Source organism: Megalops cyprinoides, chromosome 9 (genome assembly GCF_013368585.1).
Source record: "Megalops cyprinoides isolate fMegCyp1 chromosome 9, fMegCyp1.pri, whole genome shotgun sequence".
Lineage (NCBI taxonomy): Eukaryota > Metazoa > Chordata > Actinopteri > Elopiformes > Megalopidae > Megalops > Megalops cyprinoides.
The window spans coordinates 14031165-14044074 of record NC_050591.1 but is presented as its reverse complement, the minus strand read 5'-3'; the positions used below and the strand labels follow the sequence as shown (position 1 = coordinate 14044074).

Sequence of the window (12910 nt, the reverse complement as noted above, 5' to 3'; positions counted from 1 at the left end):
AACAACGATCTTTCCACCACTCTGTGGGGTGGTGTTTACTTGTTTGCTTTTGCCGATTGCTGTTTCTTCAGAGTGGACTCCCTCAGCAACTTTCCACTCTTCGCACTGAGGGGACGAGGCTATTTATAACAGTGGTTGTTTGCCCATGGGTTTATATATAGCAGCCTTTTTCGATTTGCTGAGACAGGTTCTGTGCAGGTTTCAAGCATTTAAACGATATTGTCTAAAAAACCTTGATAAAACAGAAAGAAGGTCACACAGTCAATAGCGCAATACAGGGGCTGTACAGAGAGCCAACCGCAAACCTTATCTGAAGTCCAGCACAGCAGAAAACACCTCACAGGCAGCTAAGGCTCCTGATGATGCATTTGCACTCAGAAAGGAAGTGTTATCTAGAGGGTGAGAGTAAAAGACATTTACAGTGAACAGGTTCTCAGGCCTCAGATTGAGCCTGCACAAGCGGTGCACAGAGAGAAATATTCCCTCTGTCACCCGAACAAGCGCCAAAGGCAGGATAATATTGCGACAATGTTAAAGAAAGGTGGAAAAAAATGTTGTGCATTAGCCAGGTTGGCCTCAGTGTCTGCTGCTTTGGCAGTCTCTTGGAATTGTGTACTCATTTGGTGGGGGGGTCACAGTAGGCAGAATAAGATGATGTAGGCCCAGAATGTTCCAAGACTGAAAGTTCCAACAGAAAGTTGGGTGGAGTGGAAAATGTTCTGGGTCAGACTACTATTATTGTGATCTGGTCATTTTGCAGTTCATGCTTGTGACTGTTTCAAATATTAAGTGCGATATAAAAACTACTACCCTACCACTGTTTTCTGACACACTTGCACTGAAATCATAAATGATCAGGACTGGCCCCTCAAGAATTCTTTTCAAGATGTCCTAATTTTGTGACATTTTTCTGGCCAGGTTCTTATGGTTGTGTTTGCAAAAAAAAATACATAAATAAAATTAAACCATATATGGATGATGCTTCCTCAAATGAAATAGAGGTCCCTCATGTGAGCGTATGGAAATAATTTACGCTTAAATAATAGTTGAGCATTCATTTACATCTTTTTTGAAAATCATTCATTGAAAGCATTAATTGAAAGATCCAATGCAAAGGCTCTTGTGTTCAACATTGTAACACAGATTGAAATGTACTCTACTCATAATATTTAAATATTCCTGAAGTTGGAAGATGTGAAAACTAGGTAAATTGATACATAGCAGGATAGGAATTCCATAGCAGGACAGGAATTTGCCTTTGTGATGTTGTCATATTCAGTTTTACCTAATTTGGCGTCAATATTGTTTGTAAAAATTTCTTGAAAGTTTTTTTGGAATGAATGCAATGGACCATCAGTCTATTCACTTAACATAATACAGGGTGATTTAGTATATGTATTTTTAAGGGACCAAATTTTAAGAAAAATGTATTTCTCATAATATGGCTTTAAAACAGGTATGGTGGAAAAGATATATTGGTCTTCAGTAAGTGCATTAAAGAAATAAAGCTACCATACTAGGAGAATATTAGGGAGATTAGCAGGAACAAGTGTTCAATTATGTTTATGGTTATGGTAACTCCTACTGATTTCCACAAACACCCACGTTAACGTAAAAAGGAGAGAGGCATCATAAGCCATTTCAAATCAACACTAAGCATTAATCCTGCTGTCTTTTGTTTTACATACAATTCAGTGAATGAAAGGGCTTGCTTTCTCATGAAGGTCACGGATATTTCTATATCACCCTTCAGGGAAGCCTGTTTGACTACTGTGAATGATGTCAGAGATGACTTTCTTAACCAGTTCAATGACGCATTTCATCAGCATAAGACCATTGCAATGGCAAAAATGCGAGCAGAATGCAAGGGCCTGCCACTGAATCCTATTTAAGGAACTGTGAGATTGGACCCATATTTTTGGGTGCTAGACAGGGTGCCCTTTTCAAAAGGGTACTGAAAACAAGCGAGTAAAGGATCTTCAATGACCACATACAAACAATATGCACTCATTACAGACTTCACCTGGAGTGCGATCAGGCCCAGGGGATGCGATAAGCATTAAGGACTGACTCATTCTCCTTTTCTGTATTTCAGGCACGGAACAAACAGAGTGGGGAGCTGGCCGCCATTAAGGTCATTAAGATGGAGCCAGGTGAGTTGGAGCACTTCACTACAGAGTTTGGGAGGAGCAGAGAAGGGGCTCCTAGGAGGTGCTCCTTAGGGTGTTACGTTCAGGCACAGCGGGCTACAAGTTCATTACCAGAATGGGACAGAAGCTTGTATTCATAAAGCATCATCAGCCCTGCTTTTAAGATTCAGTTTTGGTATAGATTTGCATTTTTCCAAACATTAAAGGCTACATCACAAACATGTATCTTTATTTATCGTGATGCAACTATAAATAGTGTAACAAGATAAGTCACATTTACAAGCACAGCAATGATTGCAGGCATTCAGACATATTCCACGCCCACACATGTTCTGCAGCATCAAATGCATCCACTGAGCGCTTCAGAAGATTTACTAAAAATACAGTGAGTTGTAATGTATTCCATGCGAAAGAAAAACAACAAAAAAACTGATTCTTTGTGAATGGGTGCAGTTGCTGGAATATCCTTTGTTCTGAAATCCAACTGGTAGAATGACAGCCAGATGAATGATTCCCCCTATCATGAGCAGTTGAGCCAAAAGAGTTTCAGACAAGGGCGTCACGAAAGCAGACAATAAGCGTAGTAGCTCTTGGCCGAGCTGAAATGCCACTGTGCAGATGGAGGGTGATACGATGACTGAGAGCAGAGTGGGAGCATGTTTGGTGGTATGGGGTTCCCCTTGCATTTTGTCCCATCGATGAAACCCCGTGCTCACTCCCCCCCACCCCACCACCTCATGGCATTTAAGCTGAGGAGGGATCAGGTAGGTGGTGAGCCACAGGGGAGGGTGCACTTTTCTTGGCGGTGGTGGTTGGGGGCGCTGGCGCTGAAAAGCTCAACCAATTCTGAACGTGTGGATGGTAGACTGTTTCCTGTAAGATAAGGAGCAGACCACAGCGGAGACAGAAAAAGAGACAAGTGAAAAAGAAACAGGGAAAGAGAATAACAGAGAGAGAGAAAGAGAGAGAGGGGAGGGACATTGATAACAATCAGAGGAAGATATGCAAAGATGCAAAGACGTCCGGGAAAGAAGGCACAAAAGAGTTACGGTAGTGAAGACAGTTTGGTCAGGATCCACAGTGTGGTTCACTGAGCAAAGCCTGAAATCAGTACGTGTGGAAGCTCTCATAAGTGAGAGTGAAATCCATGACTGTCCAATTTTAAAATTATAGCCTATTTCTCCAACACTGGGGTGCACAGGGAATCAGGGCTTCTGCCTTAGCAGGTTGTGTGTCTGAACCGCGTACTGGGTCCTGCTGGAACTGAGAATGGCTCCTTTCCTCAACAGCTCCAACAAAAGTGGATTATATTGTATGGCTCTCTTGACACGGGTGTCTGTTAAGCAAACATGAAGCAATACTCAAGACAGTGGAATACACACCTTGCTCATAGGTGCAACAGTACTGTGTAATGTCAGTTTAAAACCCATAGTCTTTTGAAGGTCCTTTGCTGACTGCAGATGCTATTTTTATTGCATATTTATCTAACTTGTTTGAATGAGCAACTGAAAGTACGGCGTCATCTAAACTTGAATTCAGTGGAACTCAACATCAATCTTAGTATGTATTTGAAATACAAGTAATGATTCAGTTTCCTTGTTTGAAATTTGATTAAAAAGCTGCATTAAAAAAAACTCCCACATGAATTTTATAGCTCCGAATTGATGGAAAGTACCAGTTAATCACTTGACTGCCATTCTAAAGAGCAGCAGGAAAGCAAAATAAGTGAGTGACATCACTGCCACCCCTGTCGGTATAAATGTGAGAGGGAACATTTCGCGCCTGGATGTTGTAGTTTGGATAAACATGGAGAGCACACCTACTTGCAGATCCAGCCCAGTGCTATTCAAGGCTGAGGTTGCCTTGGTCATCTCCTTCTCAGATATGTTCCAGCCACACACCCACAGAGGCATGTTGGCGGGGGGATCATCATTAGTGACACCTTATCATCTTAACATCATGATCAAGACTAAACATTATTTTGATCTTGTTTTTTTTAGCCCCTACAACAACCACAGATTAAAAAATAATAATAATAATCGTGTTTGATATTGCATTCTTTTCTTCCTTCTAAAAAATGTCCCATAGATGTAAACAAATATGTAAAGGGTTGCTGTAGGCACCGAAAACTAAGATAAGGAAAATGCCATTCTTACACATGGTGCTCTCATGACTCTGCTGCCACATAGCAATATGGTAATGTTGCAACATCATTGCATTAATGTGGTATTAATGTTGTAGTCCATTCTCATTTTGCCCTTCAGAGGATGACTTCTCAGTGATCCAGCAGGAGATTGTGATGGTGAAGAGCTGCAAGCACCCCAACATTGTGGCCTACTACGGCAGCTACATACGGTAAGCAAGCAGCCCTCTGTCACACATCCGGGACTGGCTCACCTCTGGACCAAGCGGAACAGCTCTGGACATAAAAAAACAACTCCAAACTCTGCAAAACGACTCCAGACCTAGCAAAACAATGTAGGGTTTAACAAAGCAACTCTGGGCTTTCCATCTTTTTAGTATGCAATGCAGGATAGTTACAAAACCCATCTATTAGGGAAATATATAAAATATAGGCCATAGTTTTTCTCATATTCCCATCTGATCCCCAACCATTGCATAACTTTTCCGTACTGTTGTGACAGCACGTGTTCAATAAAACCTCATGCAAAAAATAAATATCACGGGTATTGTGGGTATCCACTTGGATACTCAGTTCATAGTGCCTCTCTCAGATCAACATCCATGTTTGTCACAAGGCTTCTCTATCTTTATGCCAGAGGGTCAGTGACCGCAGGCTTTCATTACAGTTGAATGTTACTGCTAAAACACAGTGTACAAACCCTGGTAATATCATTACAAAATCTCTCCACCAAATGCAAATAATAAAGACAGAACAGGAAACTGTGCACAGAAACACAATGCAGGCATCAGAAGCCTGCACTTGGAGCTGCCAGCAGCACCGGTCTAGTACATAGCATTCTCAGAAGGAAGCGGCGCTGCTCCGAGACAACTGATATTACTGTAAGATTGTTCTGCAGATCACCTGCAATCTCCCAACTGAAAGTTTCCCTTGGATTGCAACAATATAGTCCAGTATATATTTTAGATGTAAAAAAGGAATGTTACTGTCATTTTGCTGAATTTGAAAGAGGGTGACCAGAATGAGGCTGAACAAGGGCAAATTTCAGAGCCTGTCTTCTGAAGAGTAGTTAAACATCCAATTGCCACAGTTCATATGTATCTCATAAGTATCATTGTACTTAGCTATGTAATAACAATTCACTGAGGTTTTAACTGTACTATTCAATGTCATTAGAGCCTTTTAAATGGGTGATGTGACGTGAAGGGGCGAGTCTCATTGAGACAGACACATGAAATACTGACCTTTGTGTTTGCCACTGTGTGTGGGTCTAGGGCCAACAAGCTGTGGATCTGTATGGAGTACTGCGGAGGCGGGTCCCTGCAGGACATCTACCATGGTGAGCACTGGGTGTGGGTGGGGCTTGCATCATTGCGGAGGGTAGAAATGACATTTTGGGTCGGAGGTGGAGGGTGCACTTTCTATTGTGCTCCCTTTTTTACAGGGTAGGGCTTACTGCACAGACTATCTCAATATAAGTACTTAAATCAATGTTTCTGTCTCCCTGTCCAGTTACGGGACCTCTGTCAGAGCTTCAGATTGCATACATATGCAGAGAGATGCTGAAGGTAAGAGCAGATACATTAAGCTACAGTATGCTTCCACACATAGAGTGCGTTTACACATACACACACACACACATACAGACATACACACCATGTAGAATGAACTGACTTCCCTTGCATTCCTAACAGGGCCTGGAGTATCTGCACAGCCAAAAGAAGATTCACAGAGACATCAAGGTAAGCTGACTGAGACATAGCTCACATTAAGAATCAGTAACATTACTACAGCTTACAGAAACTGAGTCTGTGACTTTCAACCTCCCACATCCATCTCTGCAACATTTTGGTACAGTGCGTAGTGGGTAGTTTCAATAGTGTCATAGCATGCCGCACCTCTGAATCTCTTATTCTGAACATCCTAACACATCCTTACCCCATCCAGTAGATCACCATCTTCAAGATAATTGTGCAATTTTTTTATTTCATGAGAAGAAACCTCAAATTAAAAGGCCAATTTATGTTAGCAATCTTAAAAACAAGAGATAAAAAAATTTAAGTAGCGTAAAGTTGTGGCTTGTCATGCTCTGGTTTCACAAAATTCACTTGCAGGTGTCAGCTCTATAGAAGGATTAGTGCTTTTTTGTAAATCATGACCTGAGCGTCAATGTAGTGCTGCAGCTCCACACCCCACAGGATTCTTTTGACAATATCAGTGATGAGAATGCTAACCGTGCCGTCAGGTTGCAGCGCTGCAGCAATCAGAAGAGAGCAGGAAAGTGCAGTAACATGAGAACGGGAGAACCGAGCGGTTTTCTCAGAAAAACCTCAGTCTACCGACAAAAATTCATCTGCAAACCTTTCATGATCTCTCCGCAACGTTTTGTCACAATGACACACATTCATTCTTGCTAACATAAACTAAATGAAGTCTAAACAGCAAGGTTACAACCTCCCCGCATATAATTACAAACACATGGCTCCAGACAGCAAAAACAAAAGACAGCAAAAAAACTGCACTGCAGCACAAAGGAAATTAGGCACGCATGTACTCTCAGCGACTGAAGCATACACTTATGCACTGAACACTGGTGTATTCACAGCTGATTGGAGTCTGTCTATGTTTTGTTGTCTTCAGCCATGAAAATAATTGTTTATTGACCTGTCTTTTGTGACACAGTGTTTGATTCCAGTGAGATTGTGTACTGATTGTATTTGAATATTTGTCATTTCAGGGTGCCAATATTCTTCTGAATGACAATGGAGAGGTCAAGCTGGGTATGTCAGAGACCAAGTCTCACATGTTATCACAATGCTGCTGTGACATTGAACCTACAGAACAAAGCTGGATTCATGTTACAGTAATTTTGAAAGCACACTGTACCTTTGCAGGGAACTTCTTTCCAGTAAACACCATTCACATGCTCTATGATGTTAGGAAAACAATTAGTGTGCATAAAGCCACCTTCAAGTCAATAATCACAATGAGACCAAGTCAATCTACCCACACACCTTTCACACTGTTGCCTTTGTTGCCCACACATTCTCCTTTGTCTCTGTCTCACCTTGTCTGAGATGAATATTGCCCCCTTTTGGTCAGGATGGTGAATTTCAGCCCTTCTGTTTTGTCATCAGGTGTGGAGATATAGTTCTATTCCAAACAGCTTTACCATTTGTTGCTACCCTCAGTAACACTGCCACTACACTGATCCCTGATCAGCAGCCCGTCACATGATGCAAAGTGTACATTTGCTCAGCGCAGATCTGGGATTGGCTTCCCAGGAGCATCAAGACTGAGGGAGCTGTTGTAAATGAAGCTTGTTTCTGATTCTGACATCAATATCCTGCAACTCTGTACTGTAAACCACACAGTCTTTTGATATCGAGACTACATACTAAGACATGTGATTAGATACTAAATAGATATTAAGACTTTTTTCCTCTCCCACTGTAGCTGATTTTGGAATTTCAGCGCAGATCACAGCCACATTTGCACGCCGCATGTCCTTCATCGGGACACCATATTGGTGAGATCACAGAACAAAAATGAAAGCATCAATGTACTTCCTGTTTCCTCAAGCAGATCCAATCTAACAGCAGAGCAAATCTTAGCTCTGAACCGGAAATTTAAGCAGGTGTTAACATTTTCATTACATACACAACACTGTGAGATCAGCTGCCATTTCATTTATTGAAAAATACTCTATGTGTCATGGAAATATTAAAAACCGTACAAACAAACTGCTTTGAAATAAGTCTGATGGCTCATAATCTGGAGGATGCAACTGCTGTTTCTGTGATTTCCACAGGATGGCACCAGAGGTGGCAGCAGTGGAGATCAAGGGTGGATACAATGAGTTGTGTGATGTGTGGTCAGTGGGCATCACAGCCATTGAGCTGGCAGAGCTGCAGCCACCGATGTTTGATGTTCACCCACTGAGGTGTGCCTCTATCAGACTCGCATGTACACCCATATAACATACATATGCACAAACACATTCACACAACATGCACATATACTCATGAACACAAACATATACAGCAACCATCCATGCTTGTCTCCACAGAGACACCACATTTCACACACACACACACACACACACTTCTGATTACCAAACTGCTCACACATGCATGTTTTCTCATATCTACCCCCTCAATAAGCAAACATATGCATACCAACACCCACACATACATACCAACGCAGTCCCACACGCACATACACACTCACTCAGATGATGAACTCTACAGTGAAGCCTTGTCTCTCCACAGAGTGCTGTTCCTCATGTCCAAGAGTGGCTACCAGCCCCCCAAATTGAAGGATAAAGCCAAATGGTGAGCATGTGACATCACCATTACATCATCATTACATTTAACTATTTAACCATATTACATTTAACCAAAGATACTAGTTTAGCACACCACTCCTCTTGTGAGACTCAACTCCTTGGCACCACTGTACTGGAGTGTTTGAGATGTGTGACTGAAAGAAAACAGCAACATTACATAACCATGACACCAGTTCACAAATACAGTTCTCTAACCATTGCATTACATTTTTTCATTGAGCAACTGCTCTTCTAAAACAATAATGTTAATGTGTAAATCACTGCAGTAATAATCATATTACCCCAAAAATACTATACAAAAAGTCATGACTAACAATTAGACAGGACCTACAAGACCATAAAAATGGCTGCACTGCTTCATTACACCAGGAACGGCTGTAAGACATTCAGAGATACAGGTTCATCCACTAACATCCTCTGTCTGTCCGCCCCTGTCTGTCTGTCTGCATGTCTCTCCCAGGTCCTCCTCATTCCATAACTTCATAAAGATGATGCTGATCAGGAACCCAAAAAAGAGGCCCGGTGCCTCTAAAATGCTTACAGTGAGTCCAGCTACAGCCTTTCGTTCTCGCGAAATTAATTGCAGAATTTTGTTGAATGGTGCTCATTGAGAGTGGCTGACAGGAGGGAGACAAATGGTAGAGGAATGGTAGGCATAACCTCTCCTGTGGAGTCAGAGAGAGGGCTTGCACCTGCCTGTTAGCATGAGGTCATTTACCCCCCTGCCCCTTGGATCCTTGGACTTGCTTGTCCAGCGTGGTACATTATAGACAAGTATAGAAGAGGACAGCCTATAACAGCAGACAGGAGAGGATACAGGCGCAAGGATTTTTTTGCGCTAGATCAGAAAAAAGGTTCAGCCAGGTTTGGTAACTGGGTCAGGATTATGGGAAATCTTGTGTCCCAAAATCTTTACTCAAAGCTGACGGTCCCGCTCTGTCTTCCTGGTTTCTCTCACAATCCACCACTCTCCCCCCCACCTCCACAGCATACGTTCGTCACCCAGTCCCACCTGAACCAGTCGCTGACCCTGGACCTGCTGGAGCAGCTCCGGCACCCAGAGAAGCTAAAGGACTGCCTGCAGTACGAGGAGGAAGACGTGGAGGTACAGGGAAAACGTGGAAGAAGAAAGCATGACTCACCCAAGCACACTCACAAATACACTTACGCACACTGACAAGTCCTGAATGATGGAAAAAACAGTGAAGCAGGAAATCGTAACAAAAGTACCAGTAATTTCAAGTGCCACAAAAGTAATTTCATTCATACAGTGTAACATATATCTTAAAATAATATTTTTGAAGATAATACATATGCAAAATTCCATATATGACAGTGGCAATAAACTATATACATATTATCTTTTCAATTTTATAGCAGACACACACACTCACACACACACAAGGACAGTCATAACTCAATACTGACCATTGGCTTTGTGATAACATATTGAGCAAATACGTATAACATACAACACAATACAATGTAATACATACAATATAATGGGCAATAAAATATGTGTAATAATAAAAATGAACAGTAATCAACTGGTGTTAGAAAGTAAGTCTCTTTTTTACCTCTATCTCACAGATGGTAACAGCAAGCTCCCTGAGAAGAATTCATTCTACAAACCGACACAACCGAGCAGAGCGAACAAACTCTGACATGAGCTGTAAGAGCTCTTGCATGTGTGAGTGTGTGTGAGTGTGTGTGAGTGTGTGTGCATGTGTGTATGCTATCATAGTTCATTAACTGGCCATGGCTATCTCCCAGCTTTGCCGCCTTGCTAAGACGACATGGTGCATGTATGTCTCTTGGTGCTGGTGTGGAACAGCATCCCTCTTTCTGACATTGACATGGATGATGACACCGGCTGTCTTTTTTGTCTACCAGGGCAAAAGATCTACACCGGGAGAGGAGATACAGGCTCACCGGAGGCAACGGTAAGTGTGTGTGTATCTGTATGTGCCTGTGTGCGCCTGTCTGTGTGGGGGTGTTTTAAAAAAGTGTGGCGCTGTTGTGTATATATATATATATAATCCCTTTCCCTTTCCGCGTGTCTGTGCTTCAGTTACGGCCCACGGCAGAAAGCAGGACAGTGGGCTCTACAGGCAGGGACAGCTCAGACAAACGGAGCCTGAACAGGTACCAGGAGAGATACCCTCCATATCCAGTACACTGCCCGCCGGCAGGTTTCCCACCCAGTCAAATCACACATGATAACAACACCAAATCCAAAGGCCTACAGTCATGTCTGCCACACAACCCACTGAATCACTGCCATTCACACAGCGCACAAACCGGCAGTCCCCACCACCCAAAGATTACAAAACACACAGGCAGACCGCTCGGTCGCTTTCACCTGCTCACAGGTTACTTCCACAGACTTTCGAGGAAGGCAAAAAAAAAAAAAAAAAACACAAGGGTGTACATAAAGCTTAAACGGTCCAGGCCCAGCAGGGATGCCATGCCCTGAAAGGGTGGCATCGGGTCAAACCTGATAAATTTACTGTGGTTGTGTTTTCCGTCCTCCGTTAGAGACCAGAGCATGGACTCGGATGACGACTACGATGATGTGGACATGTAAGCGTTCTCTTTTTATTACCATAACCATCAGTGCTGTACAATACTCTGCATCTGCATGTAGGACACAATGACATGGTGATTATCTTTCTCCATCTCTCCTCAGACCCAGTAACTACACCACTAGGTAAGCACCCTTGTAAACTTGATAAACTTCTCCTGTATTTAATGCTTGCCGCTGCAGGATTTGAGGCAGGTTAACCCAAATGAACTCTTCTTGGAATGTCTCCCACTTCAGTTCACGCTGAATGAGACCAGATCTTCACAAAGATCCCTCCTGTAGATGTGCATCATGCCTTTCTTGTAACCTTTGAGATGTTAGCATTACATTGTCAGTGCTGCTCATCACTGATATGAGCCAACGCCTCTCTCTCTCTGTGCAGTGAAACAATGCCAGCTGATGAGGTCCCGCCCCCACTTCCTCCAAAAGTAAGGGACTCTGATGACTTTGATGTCAACTCAAGGGCATGCTGCATTGAGTTGTTGCTGCAACTTCAGCCACAATACGCTAGATATTTAACTAAAATTATGATATACTGGCTGACCTTCATCTGTGGTTTCTTCTTGAAAGTGTTGAGGCATGCGGGCTCCCAAGTGGCTCAGTCAGCAAAAGCACTCATTCCGAGTGTAGGCTAAACGCTACGGCCCGGGTTTGATCCCAGCCATGTCACTAGCCGTCACTGACCGGGAGCTCACAGGCGAAGCACATTGGTTTTGTTCCACCGGGGATAGGGGTAGCTTAGCTTGTGGGCCGCAGTGCGAAAAGAAGCAGCGGCTGACATCACATGTCTCAGAGGAGGGCACGTGCTTGTCCACGCTCTGGTGTGGGGGTTGTGCAATGGAACCAAACATCGATGAAAAATTGGGCATTCTAAAATTCAGGGAACTGGCCATTTCAAATTGGGGAGAAAATGGAAAAAAGAAAAAAAAAAAAGAAGAAAGTACTGAAGTATACACTAGACCAAACCAGATGCTGTCAACCTTTTCACCTCATTTATGGTCTAGGTCAAGGTTTTAATATATTGCAGTTGTAGAGTTACAGTTCTGTAGTTTTAATTTACTGAGTTGTTGAGATTTATATATGAAATGTATTATAGCTAGTCAGGATATATGCAGACTTTATATGCATTTACAGTTTATAATATGTATATATTTATAGAATAAATATATGCATTTTTAATTCATTGTAGTCAGGAATAATATTTTAGTCAGGATATACAAACTAATACTAATCAAACATAGTTGATGTCTGGATTGTAATCTCATGTTACACTGAAAGATGAAACAGTGTCATTATGATGTCATTTTCTGATGTGCTCTGATCAGCCCAAGATGCGCACCAGCTCAGAGGAGATTGTGCCAGGGGAGGGTGACCGGGGACGGGGTGGAGGCTCCCTCTACGCACCCTCGCCCCTGCTGCGCTGTTCCAGCAGCAGTGGTGCTCGGCCTGTCCCGAGGCCGCGGTCCGTCCGAAACGTCAACTCCGGTGAGCCCTGCCCCTCTAAAATATCCAGCCAAAGGGCATTACACATTCACATCCACTGCCTGCAAATTGAATGATGCTCTCAAATGCGGAGTTGAAGGTTAAGACATTGCTTTTGATTATTAAGCCACCTCTGGTAGCATCAAACAGACACAAATTATTTCTCTTCAACAATTTTATCTTCATGGCCAGCACCTGTGAAG

General features: G+C 42.7%; 1 protein-coding gene across 2 annotated transcripts in view; it reads left to right on the top strand.

The window, feature by feature from the left end:
• LOC118782861 (mitogen-activated protein kinase kinase kinase kinase 5-like) overlaps positions 1-12910 on the top strand; it is a 29904-nt gene that overhangs the window by 10956 nt on the left and 6038 nt on the right. The window contains exons 2-19 of one of the 2 annotated variants that reach the window (XM_036536470.1): positions 2096-2153; positions 4415-4505; positions 5568-5632; positions 5806-5861; positions 5988-6035; positions 7031-7073; positions 7750-7822; positions 8105-8236; positions 8565-8627; positions 9102-9183; positions 9630-9746; positions 10232-10313; positions 10535-10584; positions 10713-10786; positions 11180-11224; positions 11331-11351; positions 11608-11653; positions 12551-12710. In XM_036536470.1, the coding sequence (XP_036392363.1) occupies positions 2096-2153; positions 4415-4505; positions 5568-5632; positions 5806-5861; positions 5988-6035; positions 7031-7073; positions 7750-7822; positions 8105-8236; positions 8565-8627; positions 9102-9183; positions 9630-9746; positions 10232-10313; positions 10535-10584; positions 10713-10786; positions 11180-11224; positions 11331-11351; positions 11608-11653; positions 12551-12710 (1306 nt within the window). Of the gene's footprint in view, positions 1-2095; positions 2154-4414; positions 4506-5567; positions 5633-5805; positions 5862-5987; positions 6036-7030; positions 7074-7749; positions 7823-8104; positions 8237-8564; positions 8628-9101; positions 9184-9629; positions 9747-10231; positions 10332-10534; positions 10585-10712; positions 10787-11179; positions 11225-11330; positions 11352-11607; positions 11654-12550; positions 12711-12910 lie in introns of both variants that reach the window. The other variant, XM_036536469.1, reaches the window with a different exon arrangement.